At 46.1% G+C, this 24,653-nt stretch overlaps 1 protein-coding gene across 1 annotated transcript in view; it reads right to left on the bottom strand.

The window, feature by feature from the left end:
- Positions 1–1,442: 1,442 nt before the first annotated feature.
- Positions 1,443–24,653, bottom strand: part of POLR3A (RNA polymerase III subunit A) — a 59,132-nt gene continuing 35,921 nt past the window's right edge. The window contains 13 exon segments of the mRNA XM_048503955.1: positions 1,443–2,882; positions 4,989–5,121; positions 6,479–6,610; positions 6,818–6,955; positions 6,958–6,993; positions 8,067–8,231; positions 9,465–9,560; positions 10,651–10,744; positions 13,252–13,422; positions 19,552–19,634; positions 21,032–21,118; positions 23,829–23,942; positions 24,402–24,572. Of these exon segments, the coding sequence (XP_048359912.1) occupies positions 2,734–2,882; positions 4,989–5,121; positions 6,479–6,610; positions 6,818–6,955; positions 6,958–6,993; positions 8,067–8,231; positions 9,465–9,560; positions 10,651–10,744; positions 13,252–13,422; positions 19,552–19,634; positions 21,032–21,118; positions 23,829–23,942; positions 24,402–24,572 (1,569 nt within the window). The 3' untranslated portion in view covers positions 1,443–2,733.

The raw sequence follows: 24,653 nt of genomic DNA, 5'->3' as shown, positions 1-24,653 counted from the left end.
AAACACTCTCTGTAGAGGTGGGTGGGCTGAGACAGCCTGGAGAAGCTGTGACTAGCCCAAGGCTCACCTTAAGCTGTGTGTGTGTGGGAGTGCACAGGGGCTCTGATCTGAATTCCCACAGAGGCTCTAAGTACCACCTCATTTTCCATTACCATGGGATTGCTCACCTGCCATAGGGCAGCTTGAAGCTGGGAATTTCAAATTATAGGATTTGAAGTGACCCTCTCATGATTCTTTTTCTGGCTATTTATTTGTTTGTTGTTTATTTTTTCCGGGTTCCTCCAGAGCTTTAGATACACGAAGTACCAAAGTTTCTTAACCTCCATTTTTTATACGCCACGTACAGAATGCAGACTTCTCCGTAACAAATTGCTTCAGACAGAGAGGATTTTTGAAGACTACGTGTGACTTGCATGTGTCAAGGCCAATTACTCCGAGGCATGCCCTTTGGAACTGCTGCTCTCCTCCACGCCCATCCCTCATTTAGCAGGTGAAATGACTGACTCTGTAATCACCTGACTTCGAACCTGGTAGCTGTTTCAGCAGTGAATGTCCACGGGGAAACAGGGTTGGAAGACCTGATCCTTGCTTCTAAAGTCAGAAGATATAGGTGGTTCTAAAAAAATAATTATCATGTAAACCCCTACTAAACTGGCTAATTCATTGGACTGTGTATTTATTCCATGTGAATGCATATGAGCAGCTGGATTCTTATCAGGTGAATCAGATTTATTTCCACACTCCTACATTCCTGCTGGGTGACCTTAGGCCAGTACCAGTTCTTTGGAGCTCTCTCAGCCCCACCTACCTCACAAGGTGCCTGTCATTGGGAGAGGAAGGGAAAGGAGTTTGTAAGCCACATTGAGTCTATTTACAGGAAAGAAAGGTGGGGTATAAATCCAAATTCCTTTTCCTCCTCCTCCTCCTCCTGTTTACATCATGTCAATAGCCTCCCTCTTTTCCCAGAGGGTAGAATTTTAGTATCCTGAATGTTTTAGCTGCCATCTGCTGGTTGATTTTTAATGTGTGGTTTTACTGCATTGATTGTATATGTTTTTATTTTGGAAGCCACCCTGAGTCTGTCAGGAGAAGAGTGGCATACAAATTGAATAAATAAATAATAATAAAAATTTATATTCCACCCTTCTTCTGCTGTCTGCTAAGGCATTTGCAATCTCTGCTGGTCTGCTAAGGCATTTGCAATCTCAGACTGCAAGATGGGTAGCCATAGTAGATAGACTTCTCCTCCATAAATCAGGTGGTCAGGTGGTAGCAGCGGTTTACTCAGAGAGAGAAAGCAGGCCCTTTCCAGGAAAAGGTGGCAACCCCTGGTAGAGGCTTGGAGTGGAATAGGGCCTGCCGGGCCAAGCGGGCCTGTTCCGCCGCAGAACCTAACACGTTTACACAGCTTCTTTTTCAGTGACTGCCAAACATAATACATGTATGTTTAAATTAGTAAACTTTATTACAGGATATTTACAACGTATTTTAAGATGGCTCTTGCTTCCATAACTTACATCTTGACGAGTCTCTTGATCCATATCAGCAGCATACAAAAAGGAAAGGTTTTCCCAAGCTATGTAACTTTTCTCAAGTTCAGGAAAGGAAGGACAAGAGCCTCATTTCTGGCTTCCAGAACCATTTGGAATTGGGTGACAGGTCAACGCAACAGACAGTGACAGCACCTAAACACCTCCCACTAAACACCATGAAAGGTCACATGCCAAGAGGGACATTGCCAATATATTGGCTATTATCATCTCAGTCTGCTGAACACAGATTAGCTTGAAACAAAATGAATGTTGCTGTTTCCTGGTCTTCTAAACTTTTGTAGCGTTCATCAAGGATTCGTGCTGGTTTTCACAGGTTCCAAGAGTGTCTATAAACACAACGGACTGGTACTTCCTATGTCAGCTGGTGACAATGCTTTTCTTGGCTGAACACCATAATGGGGCCATTCAGTATGTGTGGCCATGTTGGCTCTTAATCGCTCTGTGAATGAATCTACACGGAGATGGTTCCATACACACAAATGGCTCCCAGATCACACGTTTTTTGGCAAGGTGGGCGTTGAATCTCAAAAAAATCACCACCCGGGGAAAACTTTAGTATTCTTGCTTAAAACAAGGAGGTGATACATTGCAGGGGGGAGATGGTGGGCGGGGTGGTGGTTGCTTGCCATTTGTCTCCACTAGCCCATACAGATCAAACCAGGAATCACTGGGGTGTTATGGGGTTTCTGGGCTGTTTGGCCATGTTCCAGTAGCATTTTCTCCTGACGTTTCACCTGCATCTAGAGAGAAAATGCTACTGGAACACAGCCATACAGGCTGGAAGCCCAACAACACCCTAGTGATTCTGGCCATGAAAGCCTTCAACGATACATTAAACCAGGAATCAGTCTGTATGCTCTCAACAGATTGGGAGGCAAGAAACGTTCTTCTGATTACTGTCCTTGTCAGTTTGTTGTGCTCATTCTCGTCCATGAACATGTAGAGGTCCCATAATCCATGTTAACAACTTTTCAATTTGGTATGGAATTTTTTTTTTGCTTTCTAGGAAACAAATGCCACTGAGCGAAGATCACTTTGGATGCAGCTTAGAAAAGAAAATTGGGGGATGAGGGTATCACTTGCCCACTCTGTGCTCTCTCTCTCCTTCCTCCAGCCTCCCAAACTCTATTCAGAGAGGCACGGAGCAAATATCATCCTGTTTCAACCTGCCAACCAGATGCTATGTGGCGAGGGGAAGATGGAAGTCCGGGTTATCAAAGATCAGAGGCCTCCTCAGGGGGTTGGCATCCTTATCAGCTCTGTGCAGTAGCTTGAAAAGTCCTGTTCCTATGTTCATGGGGATGCCCATGATGATGCACTCCGAGACTCCTAGAAGAGACCAGGCAAGAATTAGATGGACATGTCAGGCCGTTTCCTCTCTGGGCACACCTGGGCTGTTTAAGAGGCCCCACTTCCACCCACATCCCACTGCCATTTGAAGGGTGGTCTCATGTCAGCCCTAAGCGCCTGTAAGTCAGGAGCAGGGGAAAAGAGATGGTGCCATTCACAGCCAGGCCACCCTCTCCCAAGAGCCAGGACGGTGCAGTAATGGACAGAGAAATGGACCCGGGGGGTCCTATGTTCAAAGCCTCACCATGGAAGCTCCCCAGCTAACCTCGGGAGAGTTACAGGCTGTCAACCTGGCTACCTCACAGGGTTGTTGTTGTGAGAAAATGGAGCAAGGGGGAATGATGGGCTGAAGCCATTTGAGTTCTAACTATGGGGAGAAAGGCAGGGTATGATTAAATGCACGCAGGCATCTTCCTCCAAACTTGAGCAAGAAAATGTTCTGAATGTCCTGTGGAACCGTTGGTTGGCTTTACACTTGAATACCTGAAGCTGCCTCAGCCCGTTACTGGCACTCCCAGGGGACTCCAAGCTTTGTGACCCTGTGACCACCTTTGGAATTCTGACACAACGTGGCTGCCACAAAAGGTGAAGCTGGCCACAAAATGGCTGCCGCACCTTACCTGTAGTCAATGATGCGGCTGGCCTCCACTCGAGCCAGGGCCTTCACAGCTCTGGCCCCGGCCTGGTGGAACACTCTCCCTCCAGCTGTCCGGGCCCTGCGGGACCTTGGGGATTTCCGCAGGGCCTGTAAGACTGAGTTGTTCCACCGGGCCTTTGGAGAGACCGGCTGCTGAGGGTGCCCCAGTCTCCCTCCTTCTTACCCCCCCATGGGCCCAATACCATCAGGACCCATTATTTCACATTAGGAGGGTTTCGTAAGGGCGTGGGCGATGTTTTAAGATATGACTGTTGTTTTAATTATTTGCTTGTTTTTAGCTGATGTTTTATCTGTACACTGCCCTGAGCCCTTCGGGGATAGGGTGGTATAATAAATTTAATTAATTAATTAATTGATTGATTAATTAATTAATTAATTAACTAACTAACTAATTAATCAATTAATTAATAATGATAATAATGATAATAATGATAATGACAATGACAATGACAATAATATCAATAATATCAATAATATCAATAACAATAACAAAAACAATAATAATAATGTTGCTGTGCCAGTTGACAGCAGGGTAGAGGACAAAGAGCTGGAAAAGATCACAAAATACAAGGACCTACAAATTGAAGTTGAACGATGGTGGCAAAAAAGAACAACAGTAATCCCACTAGTAGTTGGTGCTCTAGGAGGAATCCCAAGAAATCTTGAAAAACATCTGAAAGCTCTAAACTTGGGACAGGAACATCAGTCCAATTCTGCTTCAGAAAGCAGCACCTTCTAGAGAATCTGTAACACATTCTACGCAAATACCTCTAATATCCTAGGTCCTTGGGAAGGACTCGATATTCAGAGATGAATTCCAGACACTTGTGCTGTGTTGTTATGTGTATTATTATTATTATTATTATTATTATTATTATTATTATTATTATTATTATTATTATTATTATTATTATTATTATTATTATTATTATTATTATTATAATACAGTGAAAATTCTCACGTGGCAATAGAAGCTGCTGCCGAAGCTGCATTTAAAAAAAAATCTGTACACCCAATCAAATCTCCAAAGGCCAGACAGAAACCATGCCGGGCAAAAGCCCCGCCCAAATTCTAAAAACCCTTCGCAAGTGCCAGAACAGGTTTTGGGGGGCCAGCCCATGATGTCCCCGGGCACCACCCTGGGGACCTCTGATCTCTTTGCCCGTCCCAGGCTTTCTTTCCCAGCTCCACTCGTTTGTTACTGAATTGCCTGAGCTAGCTCCAGAAGTGTATTTTTTTTTTAAGTGGGAGAAAGGAGCAAGCCTTGTTCTGTTGTTTTTGACAAGCCAGTGGAGAAAACTCCACATTCCCTCTGTATCTCCCCCCTCCTTGGGGCAGCTGCAGAAAAAAAGGCTACGCTCCGTCTCCCCAACCAGCAGCCGATCATGAAATCTTGGTTCTGCTGTAAATGAACACTGAGGACGTACCGCAAACCGAGTCCTTCTGCCCAAAGTAGGCAGCGTCAAAAAGGTGGTCCGCCGTCTTTTCAAAAGAGGCAAGCATCAAGACGCTCTCCTTCATTTTGGCCAGTCCAAACCTAGTGATGCCCAGAACTTCACCCTAGCCCGCAAGGGGAAAGAAAAGACTTGTGAGAAGGCGCAACGGCAAATTGGCCAAAGGACAGTCCACTGGTGTGGTGCTGATTTCCATCCTCTATATTAGAGTGCATCGGGATACTGGGAGACCAGCACGGTTCTTAACTCTGGAAGTGAGGGGACGGATGTAGGGGAGAACTACCAGGGCCAGAAAGTTTTTCGAAGTTTTGCAAATGGGACTTGTGATGGTATCATATTGGCAAGTCACTTACAGGAGTGTGCGGCACCGAGGGTGGCCATCTGACCCCACAGCCACACAACACGGGGTGAAGATGAGAACAAGGGATGCAACACAGGGGACTTTTCTTTGGATGAACTGGAAGCAGTTAAAACTCTTGTCTGCCGGGCTTAATCCTCTAGTCCAGTGATGGCGAACCTTTTTGAGACCGAGTGCCCTGAAAATCCAAAACTCCAAAACCTAATTGAGATTGTTTGCAAAGTGCCAATTTTAAAATTTAACCTGAAATACTGAAGTGAGTTTGAAGAAAATGGTTAATTCTGAGGCGTGCGTTACTCGGGAGTAAGCTCAGTGGTATTTGTCATTTGCTTTGAAGCAATCCCAGGCAATCCCTTCCTAACGGGTGAATCACATGACCCTAGGAGGGTTTGCTCAGGAAAGAAAGTTTCAAGCATTGCTAGCAATTTGATTTTGCATCCCAGGTAAAGGATCGTGTTTAAGTTCTTTGTATGAAAACCAGTGGGGTTTAGCAGCGCTTAACAGGGTTACCTGTGCTGCTTCCCCAAAACTAGGTCTCAGGTTTAATGCTAATAATTGAGCCCAGTGGCCCAGGCCAGCCTAGATGTGAGGGGGGTGATCCCCCCCCCCACATGATGAACTCTGTTTGTGCGTGCCCACAGAGAGGGCTCTGACTGCCACCTCTGGCACCCGTGCCATAGGTTCGCCATCACTGCTCTAGTCTGTCTGGGAGGGAGATGGCCAACTATATCTCCCGGGGCAAACAGGGCTCATTGGGGAAAGGGGGGGGGGTAGTGTGAATTTCCTGCATTGTGCAGAGAGCTGGACTGGATGACCCTTGGGGTCCCTTCCAGCTCTATTATTTCTAAGCTTCACAGTGTTTCTAATACCACTGTCTCAAAGCTCCTCAGCATCCTGGCCCAAAGTCCATCTAGAGCAGGGGTCTGCAAACCTGTGGCTCTCCAGATGTTCATGGACTACAAATTGGCCGTGCTGGCAGGGGCTGATGCGAGTTGTAGTCCATGAACATCTGGAGAGCCACAGGTTGCAGACCCCTGCTCTGGAGGGAAGGAGGTAGGTGGTAGGGGGCAAAATCAGCAGGACTACCAAGGTGACAGGGACATACCTTGTACGTCATCAGGTCTGACAGCAACATCACATGCCTCCGGTCAATGCTCATCCCGTGGTTGACCATTGTGTACTGGATCTCATTAATGATGGTGGTGCGAGCAGCCTCAATGCCCAGGGTTTTCTCAACCTGGAAGACGGGAGTTAGGCCAGGTCAACTAATCGGCGAGCAGTTCATTGTGTTCCTGCTGGTACCCAGGTCCCTCCACGGAGTGCTCCCTCATCGCCCCAAACATCACCACGCTGGTGTGCCTAAGCACAGACATTCCAAACACATGAGAGTTTTTTGGGGGGAAGGGGTGGGGAGATATAATGCCGTTCAGTGGACAGGTAGTACCTCGTAGGTGTTGTTCGAAGTTGTCCTGGTCCCTTTGACTCCATGCGTGGCCATGATCGTCTTCGTAGAGGTTGTCGCTTCATCTATAATTTGTAATTTCTCTTTCCAGCTCTGCCTAATTTCAATTACAGAATGACGGGCGCTGTAGAGACTTCCGGGATACCCTGTACCACCACCTTCGCATTTGACAAGGAGAAGAAAATTAAGGAGATGCTGCAGCAAGCGCTTATTGAGGTACAGGAAGAGGCTCCTTCAGCACATAAACAAAAGCCACCAGACTCAACACGTCTGCTGGGAGCTAGATTTGAGACAGAAAGGGTCAGAGCAAGCTGTTCTACGGCAAACCAACACGGCTGCCCGATGAAACATATTCTAAGGACATGTGTGAAATAAGAACATGAGAACATAAGCCAGCTCTTAAGTTTATCAGGCCTGAGTCCATCTAGTCCAGCACTCTTGCTAATTTGCAGTGGTCCACTGAAGTGCTTTTGGGAGCTCACATGCAGGAGGTGAAAGCAGCCTGCCCCTCTGCTACAAGCTGTCTCTCAAGCACCTGGACTGGTTACATACATTTGAACCTCAGACTTCAAGAAGGAATTTATTTGTTATAGATCGACTTCTCCTCCATAAATCTGTCCAAGCCCTTTTTAAAGCTGTCCAGGTGAGTGGTCATCACCACCCCCTGTGGCAGGATATTCCAAACACCAATCACACGTTGTGTGAAGAAGTGTTTCCTTTTATTAGTCCTAATTCTTCCCCCCAGCATTTTCAATGAATGCCCCCTGGTTCTAGTATTGTGAGAAAGAGAGAAAAATTTCTCTCTGTCAACATTTTCTACCCCATGCATAATTTTATAGACTTCGATCATATCCCCCCCCTCAGACGTCTCCTATCCAAACTAAAGAGTCCCAAACGCTGCAGCCTCTCCTCATAAGGAAGGTGCTCCAGTCCCTCAATCATCCTCGTTGCCCTTCTCTGCACTTTTTCTATATCTTCAATATCCTTTTTGAGATGCGGCGACCAGAACTGAATGATGATGGCACAACACCCATAATGGCCAGTGGCAGGACAAGGACCAGGGGTACTGCATGAAGTTTTAGGGAGAAGATTCCCAGTGCATTTTGAGCTAGAGTGAGATCTTCAGAGGAACCCAGTGACATCATGAACAGGAAGGGGGGTAAGCAACGAAACAGCAGCTCTCAGGAGTTCACCTTCTCATCTGAACCAGCCCCCACAGGAGCCTCCTTACCTTGGGTAGCTCTTCCTTCAGGTACTGCAGGACATAGTACATGGAGCTCTTGCTGTTCTCTCGGGGAGTAACGCACACAATGGCTTCCCCATGCACCGCTACATCCCCTGGTTTCACCCGCAGCTTGGAGATGCAAATGGAGTACCGCACTGTCTCTGCATTAACCTAGGGACAGAAAACGGAGCTTTGTTATTATTTGCACGGTTACTCGGGACGCTTGAGTCCAATTATGCAGGTGAGGCGTTTCCTCTCCACAAGGTGCTCCAGAATATTAGATTGGCCAAACACCTGCAACAGATTACTCGAAGACCACACCAAGATGTTGGCAAGATCTGTTCTTCTCCAAGAGTCTCCAAAATACAGCAAGTGACGATTGAGATGCGTGGATATACTTCACATATTCAGTGCGTCAGGGATCAAGGGAGGCTTTGGGCTTTTCAAGGATGGAAGAGAACTGATCACCATCTTCAGTTTCCAGTGGAATTCCTGAAGTAATGATTCCTGTACCCTCTTCCCCAGATAGGCGCATGGCTCAGAGATAATCTACATATTCTGTAGAATGATAAGGGCCTGTGAGTATGTATGTTGTAGAGCGCAATTATTTTTTGGGGGGAAAATGATTCATAAAGTTATTCATGATATTTAGAACAATATTCTTCAAATGAATCCTGAAGCGTGTTTTTTTAAACTTAGCTCCGTCAAAATCTTTCCAGTTGCTCACAGGGAACTGCTGCTAAAAATTTAGCTCCCAAAGGCACCTGGTGGGCCACTGCGAGTAGCAGAGAGCTGGACTAGATGGACTCTGGTCTGATCCAGCTGGCTTGTTCTTATGTTCTTAAGGTAGATGGAAATGATTATGGAACATCCTCTCCCTTGATGTCGAAAGGGCGTGGGAAAATAGGATCCAAAATAATTTGACAACCATCCGGAAGGACCTGGTGGTGGGATTGGTCCAGCCCTCTCTGAATTAGACAAAAAATTAGCTACCAGTTCTACCGAACTGGTGCGAATAGGCTGAATCCCACCACTGGGTATGGGGCATGCAAAGTTTTCGGAGCCAGCTGAAAATGTACTTGTTTATCCAGAGTTCCTGCTGATGATGTGGACTTTTAAAATGCACATTAATGCAATTGCTATTGTTTTTAATTGTAAACTGCCTCAAGCACAGTGGGACAGAAATCCTCAAAAGAGAGACAGGCCCCCACTTGCCTTTGAAAAAGGACAGCTTATTCTGTCACCTCAGACGTTACCCATCTCATTTCACTTTATGTAGTAGACCTTCCCCCCCACCCCCACACACATACAGAGAACAATGTCAGACATACAATTTGCGCTGATTTTCATTCCATCCCACTGCCACTGGGCAAAACCAAATGAACGGAGGACAGCCAAACTCACTTCCAGTCTCAGCAGCCTAATCCGGGCTTCCAAGGAAAGCCATATGACGCAGATTGAAGAAATGGTCTGGAAGGAAAAATCCTTCAGGTCAGCCTCCTGGAATTCAGAAGGCCCAGAACCAGGTGCAAAAGTTAGGTAACGATCCTTTTGTATGGGGACACATTCAACGTCCCCCATTTGGATTTCGGCAATAAATAAATCATTTAATTTATTACATTCCAAATTCCTTCGATAAAACCAACAGTAGTTCCCTAGATGTGTACCCTTTATGCCAAGCGTTTTGCGCATTGAGAGGATGTAAATGTCGTTCCAGGAAACCCGAAAATGGATAAGGGCCATAACATATTAGCTGCATAGTACATTTTCTCTGTTATCAGATCACTGATTTCAGAATGGCATACTTTTGCTCTTTAGAAAGGTTGAAGCTTAATAGTTTCCCCTAAATCACTCCTTATGCCTGGCAAAGGGGGCAGTTTCCTTCAGACTAGTTACAGGGTCAGGCTCTTGGACCTTGATTTTCATAATTTGACTCAGGCTGCCAAGACAACCTGTTCCCTCTAATTTCGTTACTATTAATCCTACGCGAAAGTGTGGAATTATGGCAGCAAGCATTCGCCTGCTGATTAATCCTTAGTGGAGAGCCTTAATACTGCAAGGTGTGGTATTGTGCCGCCATCAGCTTCCTGTTTGGAGGGAAGATTTGTAATACGTAGCAGTCCGTTTTAAAAGAGTTTGTTCATGTGATAGGACTACGGCTGAAACACTCTGACCATCCTCTGTTTCTATGCCCTAAATACAGCTAAGATTTGCATGAAATACATGAATCGCATTTTCTTGCAATGTTCTCAGTGGCATGAGCGCGCGAAGAAGATAACCTAAATCTCCTGAACAGCTCTGATGTGCTCTTTTGTGAAACTGTTGGTAATGAGCACTGGAAATCAGTAGTTTGAACTGCATTTCTTTAACCTTGTTTTGTTTTGTAAAATTTGTCCCGTTTCAAATGTCACAGCGCTTGTGTTGTGATTACTAGTTCTTGGTAAAATCATATAAATCAGCCATCTATAAATGGTGTGTTTCAATAAAATCCTTTGGACACATTCAACGTGGCATCAGCAGAGGGGAAAGAAGGTGGGTGACATCACCTACAAGGGATCACGGGGGTGGGGGTGGGTGGGGGGCAACCTACCTCTCCCAGCAATGTCTTCTCAATGCGCCCTTTCACCAAACGGGCAAAGTCTGGGTCGTCGTCCGTGTCAAGGTGTGCAGTGATGATTGGTGTGCTGTGTGCAGGCAGCAAACAGAGTCAGGGAAGCCTTCCCGCTTAGACTAAAATAAGGACTACCATATCTACGCTGCTGCTACATATCTATAAGGCATCTATCAGGTTTCAAGTGCTTTAATAAATACTAAAGTGCAATAGGTGAATAAAGTGCAGAGTGAAACAGACAAGAAATTATAGTACAGGAAAAATCTGTCACAAATCACATAGAAAAGTCCTGCCTATAAGTCCTGCTAATAGCCAGTTTGTGACATAAGACCAATGAGTAAATTGGGTACTCAAACCCCTTGTATGACACAGTCTCTTGTAAGCAGGAGGGACTCCATGGCTTTCTTTATGAGGTATCAGACTCTTAAGGAAACAATCTCCTGAATGTTATATGACGTAACCAATATACTGGTGAACAATAAGACCAGAAGGATTATAATATAAATTGAAAATGATTAACGGAAAGTTGATATATATAGTTTAGAAGGAATGAAACTTAAGATAGTGTAACATTTAGTATTTTATAGCATAATATATATATAGAAATTGAGGAAAATGCAGACTACGACCTGCACCTGAAGGTGAAGTCACAATGAATTAAGCTAGAAATTAATTCAAATTTAACTAACAGAGAAATACAATACCGTAACTTTAACGGTATGTAACCTCACAACTATTTCTTTTTTCAGTCTTTCCTAACTCTCTAAATATTTTTCTTTTACTTGAGTCTTGGTTTTCATTATATGTTGATATGATAAACATAAAGTAAAGAAATTTAGACTTTATACATACAAGACAAGAAATTATAAAATTATTTTGATGGCTGAAACTGAGGCTTTTTAAACTTTCCTTTTTGTATCTATTGTATCTATTGATTTTCTGTAACTTTGCCTAAAAATTTTCTAATAAAGAATATTATTAAAAAAAAGAAAAGAAACAATCTCCCGGAAAGTTGGTAAGGTAAGAACACGATCCACAGTAAATTTGCATTTTCATCAATCGAAAACAACAGCCTAAGAGCCAATTTTGTTTTAAAACAATATTTTGCTTCCCTTTAATGTTGCTTTTTACCATACCATTAGCAAGGAAACAATGCTAGTAAATTCACCTCCCTTTTGCCTTCCGTTGCTGGTGGATAAGGAAAAAAACCGCTTGGTGCGACGTAGCCTATCAGTTTGCACGCATTACAGCATTCCATCAACCAGATGGTCTACTACAGGGGTAGGGAACCTTGGAACACTTCCAGCATGCCGCTTAATCGCTTTTCTTCACAGGCAAAGAAAACACTTGGAGCCACAAAATAATTTTTGACATTTCGGAAATAAAGATAACACTGTATAGCCATTGGGGTCTCTTTACCTCTTACTCCACTCCATTCTGAGAAGTTGCTGGGATGCTCCCGCCCTGCCGCCAGCAGGGTGGGTAAGGATAAAGCCGCCGCCTTGGTCTTGCTAGCCCTCGGGAAAGCGCCCGCCTGCCCAATGGGGCAGGTGAGAGTTCGCGCAGCGCGGTCCAGCCACGCGAGGTGATGGTGCTGCTCTAACTTCGCTACCTCCAGAGTAGCGGTAAGGATGGGGATACAGCTCAGCTCGTGGAGTTTGCGCGGCAGAAGATTTACGTTCCGTGGTTTGGTTGTGTTCTCTATCCCTGGCCCATATTCAGAACCAGACCTTCAATAGATTACATGCACCGTGCAGCCCTACGCGGAGCTACATCATGGACTTAGAAGGATGTAGTTCTGCTTAGGATAGCTCTGAAAAACCCATTTTGGTGGAACAAGTGAGCAACGGTGTCTTCTACCATCACAGAGAAGAAAGAATTTACTAGCAGTTCTAGCTTAGTAGTACAATCACCAAAATGACTAGTAAATTACTATCAGGCTATGGAACATTTCCTTTTCAGGGGCACATAATTAATGCTCTGGTCACTAGTAAGAATTGTAATTTGGTCCAAGTGTTAGTGTTGAGAATCCCATTCGTAAGAGAACAATCTACAGTGGAACCTCGGTTAATCGGGTTCTCGCTTTCAATGATTTTTCTCAGCGAAAAATTCGGTCTCCGGTTTTCATCGACGGCAGTATATGCGCAGGGGTTTGTGGATGTTCACCCGGACAAAGCTGTTGCAGGTCGTAAGTCTGCAATTTAGCTTACCGATTACATTGCGTCTCTGCCCCATTTTCGACAAATTCCGAAGAGGCCGTCAGAAAACAACCTCTTTCGATAGCTTAAAAGTGTGACATTGGTCCACTGGCTCTGAAGCTGGTCCTAGTCTTATTGCTTGTTACTGTTTTCAGCATTAAACGCTACGTTTAGTCACCAAAAAAATGTGTTTCGGGTATGTTTTTTGGAGTGCCTAGAACGGATTAATTGGATTGACATGGATTCCTATGGAACAGTTTGCTCCTCAGTTTCTCATTGATTCTTTTCTGATTATTTCCACCGACAAAACCCAGTGGTTCCAATCGTGACTATCCCGGCCGGAGTTTCTATTGTGCCAGACCGCCAAACCTGGCCAGAATACCTGATTGCTTTGGAAGCGTTGATGATCTCTTTGATCCTCGGCACGCCCAAGGTGATGTTCATGGAGGCAACGCCAGCAAAGTGGAAGGTCTTCAGGGTCATCTGTGTGCCTGGCTCCCCAATGCTCTGGGCACACAGAGCTCCCACAGCTGAGCCGGGTTCCATCTGTGCCCTGGGAGGCAGAAGCAATGGGAGTGTCACATTTTTGCTTTCCACAGATGTGAGTTCAGAGAGTTCACAGCTGCGCCGCTGTCGAACGCAGGCCTCCGCAGACTAAGTCCTTCCGCTGGATTAAGCAGAAAGATTAGTTGGGCATCATTAATTTAAGGGAACACGCAGAAAAGAGGAATTCTGTGCAAAAGTCGCCACATCTGCTTTGTTTACTCTGACAGACTGGGGGAGAAGCAAAGAGATGCGGGGGATAATGGGGCTCCGCCCCTCGACAACTGGGCATCTTTACATCTTTTCTTTAGCTTATACATGTATTCCTGTCATTCCTGTATATTGCTCGACTGCCCCAAATACAAGGGATCTACCCTGTTTCCCCTAATATAAGACATCCCCGAAAAATAAGACGTAGTAGAGGTTTTGCTGAAGTGCGGTAAATATGCTGAATCCCCAAAAGCAAGACGTAGGACGAGTGCTTTGTTTGGAAGCTACGCCGCCCGCATTTAACAGAAACACAGAAAAATAAGAGACATCCCCTGAAAATAAGACATAGCGCATCTTTGGGAACAAAAATTAATATAAGACACTGTCTTATTTTCGGGGAAACATGGCAGGACCTCTTTAATGAATACTCTACTGTGGGGAGACATGTGCGTTTCAGCCTAAAATAAATTCCGCCTCCAAGATTTTAACTTTTGTAGCTAGGTTCCTTATAGAAACTTTGAAATCATTACCTGCGATGGTTCTCATGTATGGGATACTTGTTTGGACAATGTTGGCTATATGGATTCTATGCCTAATAAAGGCCGAGAGAGAGGTATTCTTGCCAGGGGCTAGAAACTTTTCTAAAGTAGGGAAGACTGGGTGCTGATTCTCAGGAAATGGAATTCTGGATTCAACACACGTTGGTATTCTGAGGGACTGAGGAGGAGGAAAATGGGACCCGAGACAGCTAGAGCGAGAGTGGCGAAGTACTCGCGACGAAAGAATGAGACACTCGTGCAAGACGCTTATGAAATCCTACGAGAAGGCGATGACTAGCTGTTTCTAAAGCATGTTTTCGACATTGTGGGATCAGCAGGTGTCAAACTCCACGTCCCTCCAGATGTGTTATGTGGAATTACAGTTCCCACTCATCACTGCTGCCAGTGGTTTACTGTTTTAATTTATTTCTTGTTGCTTAATTTGGAAACTATTTTGCTATATCTAAATGTTATTTGTTTCTGTAAACTCACTCTGAGCTCCTCTGGGGTAGGGCGGTCTATTAAATTTAATAAATCATCATCATCATCATCATCATCATCCCCTGCCAGCATGATGCTGGCAGGGGATGATGGGAACTGTAGTCCATAACATCTGGAGGACCACGAGTTTGACACCTATGTTGCAGATCATGACCTTTTGCTCCACTGCCTTGCCGATGAGAGAATACGGGAGTCGGCTCTTTCTTGGCTCGCCTCCTTTCTCCGTGGTTGGGGGTAGCAGGTAGTGTAAGGGGTGAGGGTCCCCAGCCCCAGAGAGAGACCTTCCCACCTCCCACTGAGATTGGGGGCGGGGGTGAGGGGAGAGCACAGCATTGTCTCTAGAAGTGAGAGAGTTCCTCAGCCTCCACGCTTTTGCCATTAATAGGAAAATGTATTCCAGTAATTACTCGGATCAGACGTGAATATTATTTCATCCTCTGATAAAATATATCAACCAACTGGCCTCAACTGGTACAGAGAGGCGAGGGGGAGAAAAGGAAAGCATGGAAACTGGATGAGCTACCTCCAGAAAAACACTCGCCCAAAATCCAACGTTCTTCCAGCGTTTTGGAAAGGGCTTGTCTTCTCCAGCACGCGTCTAGCTCTATCATCTTCTTCATGTTGTGTTGGTAATCGACCGGCTCCCCACATCACCTCATTTGATTTGCCTCCATACCATCCCAAAACTTGAGATTTTTTTGTGTCACTGCCTCTTACTCAGCTTACGAATGGTCTCCTGTCTGTGGGATTTATGAATGAACTTGGTTTCAGTGCAATTCTATTCATGTACAAGAATGTATTTATAATCCTGTTAATGCGTTTAGACTTGTCATTTATGCTACAAATCAGTTTGTTGTACTTCCCTGTTTGGGGCGAGTGTTTTTCTGGAGGTAGCTCATCCAGTTTCCGTGCTTTCCTCAACTGGTACAATGGCTGGAATAGAAACAAATGACATTTGTAGATGTAACAAACAAACTCTAGAAACCTTGGTATGGATATAGACCATAAGGTACATTGGCTGCATATACATTTTTTCTAGTGGGATCCATTAGCTACATTCCCTCCTCTGTTAATAGATCACTTTATTTCAGAAATGGTACTCTCTGATCTTTTAGAAAGGGTTGAAGCTATTGGTTTCCACTTAAATCACTCCTTATGAGCTCACAAAGGGGGAAGCCTCTCAGGACTAGAAGGGTAAGAATAGGCTCTTGGATCTTGATTTTCATAATTTGACTCAGGCTGCCAAGACAAATCTGTCTTCCCACTACATGTTATTAATCCCATGCGAAGCTGTGAGGGAATTATGGCAGCATATCTTCGTCTGCTGGATTAATCCCACACCCAGAGGAGAGCCTTGGCTACTGCAAGATGTCATGTGCTGCCATCAGCTCTGCTTGAGGGAAGGTCATAATCATGGAACGCCTTCTAAAAGAGTTTGTTCATGTGATAATGAATTACCGCTGGAACACTTGACCATTCTTTGTGCTCCAGTTCCCTAAATATTACAATTAAGATAATGATGAAATACATGAATCTATCATCTTTTCTTGCAATGTTCTCTCAGGCATGAGAGTGTTATAAGATACCCAATCTCCTGAACAGCTCTGATGTGCTCTTTTGTGAAACTGTTGCAAATTTTATACTGGAAATTAGTAATTTTAACTGTATTTCTTAACCTTGTTTTGTTTTAAAATTGTGTCCTGTTTTATATGTCAATAAAGGCTTGTGTTGTTGTAAATGACATCTGTGCCAAGACCGCAAGATCAGCTGATAGGGGGAAAAAGGTTCCTTTGATTATATTGTGGCGATTTCATTGGTGCTCCTGCCAAAGCAGATACCCAAACAAATCCTTGACCCATCAGCACTTTGTGTTTCTCTGGGCACGGAGGGAACGCACAGTCAAAGCAATCAAACTGGACGTTTCCATTTCACTTGTCAGCAGGGCTCCAGGACGCGTTTCTTGAGACACGACGGCAATATGCATCACGCAAGAGACCTTGCACAATGAAGCAAGTGGCAGATCGGAGGACAGCTGTCACCTTCCATTAAATCCCCACTAAACACCCCCCTCCAGCAGATTCTCGGCAGTAATAGGAATGCCTGAGGCCTGTGGGCCAGGATCTCACTCTTCCAGTAGTGAAACCCTCCTGTCTCAATAATTCCCACACCTTCCTAAATAAATTAATGATAAATCTGAGGGACAAATTCAGTTCAGAAATGGTGGTCGCCTCCTTTCCCTGATGACATTCTGACAAAAACGATTCAAACCTCCCCACACACCCCCATTCCACACCAGGCTTGGGAGCAGAGGTGGCCTCCCTCCAAGAAGAAGAGTTGGATTTATATCCCCCCTTTCTCTCCTGTAAGAAGACTCAAAGGGGCTGACAATCTCCTTTCCCTTCCCCCCTCCCACAACAAGCAGCAGTGGCGTAGGAGGTTAAGAGCTCGTGTATCTAATCTGGAGGAACCGGGTTTGATTCCCAGCTCTGCCGCTTGAGTTGCGGAGGCTTATCTGGGGAATTCAGATTAGCCTGTGCACTCCCACACATGCCAGCTGGGTGACCTTGGGCTAGTCACAGCTTCTCGGAGCTCTCTCAGCCCCACCCACCTCACAGGGTGTTTGTTGTGAGGGGGGGAAGGGCAAGGAGATTGTTAGCCCCTTTGAGTCTCCTGCAGGAGAGAAAGGGGGATATAAATCCAAACTCTTCTTCTTCTTCTTGTGAGGTAAGTGGGGCTGAGAGAGCTCAGAAGACCTGTGACTTGCCCAGGGTCACCCAGCTGGCATGTGTCGGAGTGCACAGGCCAATCTGAATTCCCCAGGTAAGCCTCCACAGCTCAAGTGGCAGAGCGGGGAATCAAACCCAGTTCCTCCAGATTAGAATGCACCTGCTCTTAACCACTACGCTACTGCTGCTCCCTCCAAGAGAATCTTCCTTCCAGATTTTGCGGTGCTGATGTCAACTGGTTCACAACAGAGCATCTTTATAAACAGCTTCACTGGTTGGCAGAGGACTGCCCCCCTCAGAACAAGCGTGCTGGTTTCTCTGTCGGCAGAAATGGCAGTTTGCAAGGGAGGAAGCTGAGAATCGTGAGCCAGCGACAGGACAGCAACTCCAGATTCTCAAGCAGCAGCCGAGTACCGAAGAACTGAATTGAATGGCTTTCTATAATTTTTGTATCATGCCTTTCTTCTACGGAGCACCAGACGTGTTTCTGGGCTGCCTCCCAGCCTGGCTGAGGAGGAGGAGGAGGAGGAGGAGGAGGAGGGAAGAGGGAAGAGGGAGGAGGAGGAGAAGAAGAGGAGGAGGAGGAGGAGTTTGGATTTATATTCCCCCTTTCTCTCCTGCAGGAGACTCAAAGGGGCTTACAATCTCCTTGCCCTTCCCCCCTCACAACAAACACCCTGTGAGGTGGGTGGGGCTGAGAGAGCTCCGAGAAGCTGTGACTCACTGCAAGGTCACCCAGCTATGCAGTGGGAGTGCACAGGCTAACCCTGAGACTCCTCTAGACAAGCTTCCATAGCACAGGCGGTGAGCTGGGAACCGTCCCGGTTCCTCCAGATTAGATACACGAGCTCTTAACCTGCTACGCCACTGCTGCTCCTACGCCACTAAGGTTCAGTGAGCCTGATGCCTGACATGCCCTCATGCCAGGCCTCCGCTGCTTCATATAATCTAAATGGTGCTACTTCCAGTCTTTGTGATGGTGCCGCTGCTGTGAGCTGCAAATTCCAGAACGAAACAAAATGTAGCAATAAAATAAAGCAGTTAAATGGGAGGCTGTGCTTAGCTGGGGCAGGCACCAGGGCAGATTGCTTCTCTGGCCCTTCCTGTTGCCTGGCTCCCTATGGCACAGGAACGCAAGCACCCATCCTAATCAGGGGTGGTTTACATTCAGACCATCAAGAAGAGGGACTCTATTTTCCTTCACTTCCTCACTTATATTCATTTGGGGCCAATCAACCCAAGCCCCTATTTTCACAGTTTCCACTGGAAAAGTGTCAGGGAATAAAAAAAAATATGTGGTGTGCATCTTGTGAGCAGACAGATCAACGTGATCTAGGTGACAGCACTTGTCAGACAGAAACACCTGTCAAAACCTGATGTAACTGTACAGAACCAGTTTAATCCTGTTCACTGACCTTTACTGTGATTGGCTAACAGTCGTATATAGGTAGAGCATGCTCCACTGTACTGTGTCTAGGGATTTCTGAGTTGCTGCGGAGCATGCTGCCCGATTGTTTACTGGTACTGTCTACACCAGTGATGGCGAACCTATGGCACGCGTGCCAGAGGTGGCACTCAGAGCCCTCTCTGTGGGCACTTGTGCACAGAGTTCATCATGTGGGAGGGGGGTGGAAAATCACCTCCCCACACACACACATCTAGGCTGGTCTGGGCATGATCCTTTACCTGGGAGTAAGCTCGGTTGCTGGCAATGGGGCTTGCTTCTGAGTAAACCCTCCTAGGATCGTGATTCACCCATTTGAAGCGTTGCACAGTTGCTTCACCAAGCTTACTCCTGAGTAACACACACCTCGGAGCCACCCGTTTTTTCTAAACTAAAACCTCAGTATTCAGGTTAAATTGCTGTGTTGGCACTTTGCGATAAATAAGTGGGTTTTGGGTTGCAATTTGGGCATTCGGTCTCGAAAAGGTTTGCCATCACTGGTCTACACTGTAAATAACCTGCACCTAAAGATAAAGTCTTCTTTGGAAGTGAGACTACTTTATGGTGTTGTGTTGTTTCTTCTGCCGTGCCAAGCCTGTTGCAGCCGCACTTATCCGACCTCGGTAACACAGCTTCCGCTTGTCAAAAGGTCTACTCTGTTAGAAAGGGTACAAGGGAGAGAAGAGAATAAAAGCCATCACGCAAGAAGACTTTCGTACCTCATGTACTTCTCTCGACAGGTTTCCAGGAACTTCTCCAGCTGGGTTGGGGTAATCCGGTCCAACTGGTACAAGACGCGGGGCTAAACCAACACAGAATGATCAGGAATGGCCAGTCAGTGGAGCAGACAGCAACAGAAGTTTGTTATCCTGCAGGTCTACCTCCCTCTTAGACTATAGCTGTTGTAAGGACAAATGTGACTAGAAATACAGAGGGTATCTAGTGAAGATCTAGTACACCTTCAATACTCGGCACTATTCTGCTCTTAATCTTTCCTGGCTATAGGTCTTTCATCCCTTCCTTCAGTTTCTGCCCTTCCAATTCAAAATCCTCAAATTCTTTGAAAGCCTGAATCTTGACACAAAATCAAGATAAAATCAAAGAATGTTGGTCGTTGTGGGTTTTCCGGGCTGTGTGGCCATGGTCTGCTAGATCTTGTTCCTAACGCTTTGCCTGCATCTGTGGCTGGCATCCTCAAAGGTGTATCACAGGGAGAAGTCTGTTACACACTGTGTTACACAGACTTCTCTCTGTGATACCCCTCTGAAGATGCCAGCCACAGATGCAGGCAAAGCGTCAGGAACAAGATCTACCGGACCACGGCCACACAGCTCGGAAAACCCACAACAACCAGTTGAATCCGGCCATGAAAGCCTTCGACAATACATCAAAGAATGTTTCCTTGGTACCAAAATACAGACAACTTCCCCCGCCACCAGTGGGGCACAGTACAAAATGAAGAGCTATAGAGTATTCTTATAGACCAGTGGTGGCAAACCTTTGGCACTCCAGATGTTATGGACTACAATTGGCCATGCTGGCAGGGGCTGATGGGAATTGTAGTCCATAACATCTGGAGTGCCAAAGGTTCGCCACCACGGTTATAGACAATCCAATTTTCCTTATTTTCCAGAGGCCGCCCTTGTCTTCTGGTAAATTGCGATACTAACTTTGCCTTTTGGAGAAAGGAAAAGCTTTAAGGAAATCTTGTTGGGGTATACTAGAGTTCTTCAGGGGGCAGCCCCTTCCCCTAGTGTAAAATATTTTTTTAACCCCTGCAAGGCCAATCCGTTGGGCGCATGCACGTGGATACTCAAACATTGCTCACACTTCCAGATCCTTTGTAACCCAAGAGAGTTAAAATGTTCGACTGTATCCATCTTCCAACGGCTGCATAATAAAAATAACCACATCCATTTCCACTTGAACAGATATACCCACAAACCCTCCTTTGGGTCAATTTCTAGCACCACCCCCACCGCCGCCACCCAACTTCAGAGCAGGATCGGCTGCAGCAGAACAAATTCGAATGTACAGGCAGCCAGGAGGAGCCTTCAGCTATGTCAGATGGAAAAGGAAAGCCTCCGGGAATGATCTTCAGTTAAAGGCTACAAATGTGTTATGAACACACAAACGCACACGCCCACCCTCACACAGGCCCCGCTGTCATCCGCTAAACAGCCAAAGAAGGGGACTCACCTCGGTGGTGTCGTTGTCATTAATGCCATACTTGTCTCTGGTTTTCTTGATCTTTTCAGACATGCTTTTGATGAATTTCTTGATCTCCTGAAAGGACGAAGACGCGTGTTAGGGTCGTGGCTCGTATTCTGCAGCTTTGCGGTTATAAATGTCACATGCTGGGCAGAATTTTACAGGATTAAAAAACGGTGAAGAGGTAAAAAGGGAGGGGGTGTCTCAAAGAACACATTCCAAAGGACCGCTACAAGACACTTTTAAAAGGAAACCAATCTGCAGCCTTGAAGCAACTACTAATCTAGAGCAGGGGTCTGCAATCTGCGGCTCTCCAGATGTTCATGAACTACAATTCCCACCAGCCCCGGCCAGCATGGCCAATTGAACATCTGGAGAGCCGCAGGTTGCAGACCCCTGATCTAGAGGAAACCAAGGGATTGGATCCAGATCCAATTTCTCAATGACCAAATGGAAATGGTTTTCTGACCCCCCCTCTCCCGAGAACTCCAAACAATCCTCCTCCTGGGGGATGAGAGGCCCAAGAAATGACTGGGGGGAGGGGGGCTCTGCAGTAGGGAGAAGGAGAGGGTTGGGGGGGGGGAAGTGCCAGTTCACTGTGCAGCCCTCAGGAAAGTCACACCATTGAAATGAACAGGCATAACCTCCACTTGTGGGTCCTTGCCTAATGTAGTTCGGGGTTCCACTATTCACACTCACACTCACACTCACACACACACACACACACACACACACACATGCACACGCACACACACACACACCCAGACCTCTCAACTGATGTCAAAATTATCATCAAGTACATATATGGGCGTGTGAAGCAGTCCAACCCTTAAGTGGATGCAAATGCCCTTGAAACCACACCAACCCTTGAACCTGGGAACCAGGCAAAGGGGGGACCAGGAGAAACTGTGTCACGCTGAGATTAAAAGCCATTAGATTTTGGAAAGTGGTCTGAGGGGGAAACTGGATGTACTCAAATGACCGCTTTAAGGTTTCTGAAGACAGGAAATTAAGCTTCTGGTTGCCAAAGGGAAGCAAAGAGCCCCCGTTTCTTCAAATGACCAGGTCAAAAGGCAGCCCGCCTCTTCAAAAACCAGGCAGTTAGTGAGACAAATGTAATTAAAACAGACGCACGCACACACACAAGAGTCTAGGATGCAATTTTAAAGGTGCTGCGTGGTTAGTTTTGAGATTTCAGTTAGAGGAAAAACAGTTATCTCCCCCAGCTTCAAAACTTCACACAGAAAAGCCACAGCCGGTGGGGAAACTGTCGCTGGGGGAGCCATCGAGTCCGAAGTGCCTGGAGAGACCACTGCAATCCCAATGGTCATAATTCAATGCTCAAGTCAGCGGGGGCCGAGCAGCAAAAGGAGGCTGCTCATCTCTGCTACGTGTTGGATGTGGCAAGAGAGGACTACTCCCTGGGTTGCAAGTGGTTCGCTTAGCTCGGGGGTCTGCAACCTGTGGCTCTCCAGATGTTCGTGGACTACAATCCCCATCAGCCCCTGCCAGCATGCCAAGCATGGCTGATGGGATTTGTAGTCCATGAACATCTGCAGAGCTGCAGGTTGCAGACCCCTGCCTTGGAGGATTAAGAACAGGCCAAGAGGCCGAGATCTTCTCCTGAGGGTGCCTCCTGGCGCTGCGATTCAGAAGATTCTCTTTAGTAACCATGGCTAGCAGCCCCCGATAGACCTATATTTAGACAGAGTAGACATTGAGCTTCTGAGAGCTCCCCTCCTCTCAAAATATTTCATGGTTGGCTGTTTACACGGAACATTTGGCTCACATGAGATGCTCACTAGTGATGCAGACTGAGTCCCAAATGTATCTCTGAACCCAAAGCTTACAAAAGACATTGGTGCCGTTCTAAAAGTCAATACGATGCAGAATGTACGTACGCATGCTGCAATTACCTTGTTATATTTCTCATAACCAGTTTCAGTCAGTGCCTTCAAGAAAGAAAGGGACAGGGGAAGGGGGGGAGATTTGGACTGTCATGGAAATAAACCCAAAGGATGGCGATGCCCTGGCATCTCAACTTCTCGTTTCGAGTAAATTTTTGGTGTTATGCACAAGCACTACCGAAGACAGAACACAGAAGTCGCCGAATCATGGCTTGTCTTTACAAGGAAGTGTGTAGATTTAAGAGAAGAGTTGTGCAACAGTGGCAATCAGCTGCTTAAGGACTTATCAGGTATGCTCTAGGCCAGGGGTCTGCAACCTGCGGCTCTCCAGAGGTTCATGGACTACAAATCCCATCAGCCCCTGCCAGCATGGCCAGTTGGATTTGTAGTCCATGAACCTCTGGAGAGCTGCAGGTTGCAGACCCCTGCTCCAGGTTGACCCTGCATTGAGCAGGTGGTTGGACTAGTTCATGGACCAGTTCATGGACTACAAATCCCATCAGCCCCTGCCAGCATGGCCAGTTGGCTTTGTAGTCCATGAACATCTGGAGAGCCGCAGGTTGCAGACCCCTGCATTGAGCAGGGGGTTGGACTAGATGGCCTCTAGGGACCCTTCCAACTATGATTCTATTCTATAATTCTATGAAGAGCTAGGTTCGAGTCAACACGAGCCATTCTTCATTAGTCAAAATGCTTGAGTCTTCCCCCCTCCCCCCTCCCCCACCCAATAAATTTTAAACTCCAGATCCCCAAAAGGGTCAAACTGCTGAGAAGGGCAAAACCAGGGAAGTAACAGATCTATGGCACCTGGAGTGTTACGAAGAGACTTTGAAGTATTAACAGTCAGGCAAAGAAAAGAACTGCAGAGAAAATATCACCTGCAAGAAGCTGTCTCGGCAGCAGAGGAATTCATTCTTCTTCATGATGGATTCAGAAGTCAGGACCAGTTCGTTTTTACTAAGGGCTGGTTCACTTCGGCTGGGAAAAACGGCCTTAAGCAACAATGCAGGAGAAAGATAAATCAGGGATACACACTTGAGAGTGCAAGGTTCCTTAAGACAATTCAGCACACTTTCAAAAGGCTCACTCGTATTTGTCATCCTACATAGATGGTTCAAAGTTTGGCACCCTGTCGTTCGTAACTTTACAGCAGAAACCATTTATGCAGAACAGATGTCAAATCAATCCTTGCAAGTGGGGTGCTGTGTGGTTTCCGGGCTGTATGGCCATGTTCTAGAACACAGCCATACAGCCCGGAAACCACACAGGACCCCAGTGATTCCGGCCGTGAAAGCCTTCGACAATACAAATCCTTGCAAGATTAAATGAATGACTGAACTTTTAATCTGTAATACTAAAAATGTGCGTGGAAGAGCCTTGGACGCCATCGGGAGGATTTCCATTAAACGATGCAGTACAGACAACTTTAAACAGACACCCCCCATACGTACTCGGATATTATCCAGGACTCGCTTGAATTCCAGAGGTTCATCTTTGCCTTCCATGGCCGCAGGATCTAATCCATCCCCACCATAAATGAACTGGATGATGTCCCCGGTGGAACTCCTAACAGTCAAGTCGTACTGGGAGCACAGATCTTCAAGGGACTTCACCAGTCGCCTCTAAGAAGGGGAAAACATTTCTTAGGTCATCTAGAAAAGCTTGCAGAACCTGGACAGTGGCCGATCTGCCCAGTTCACATG

This window comes from Sphaerodactylus townsendi, linkage group LG07 (assembly GCF_021028975.2).
Source record: "Sphaerodactylus townsendi isolate TG3544 linkage group LG07, MPM_Stown_v2.3, whole genome shotgun sequence".
Lineage (NCBI taxonomy): Eukaryota > Metazoa > Chordata > Lepidosauria > Squamata > Sphaerodactylidae > Sphaerodactylus > Sphaerodactylus townsendi.
Note: the sequence above shows the minus strand (reverse complement) of the source record. Positions and strands in the feature narration are given on the sequence as shown.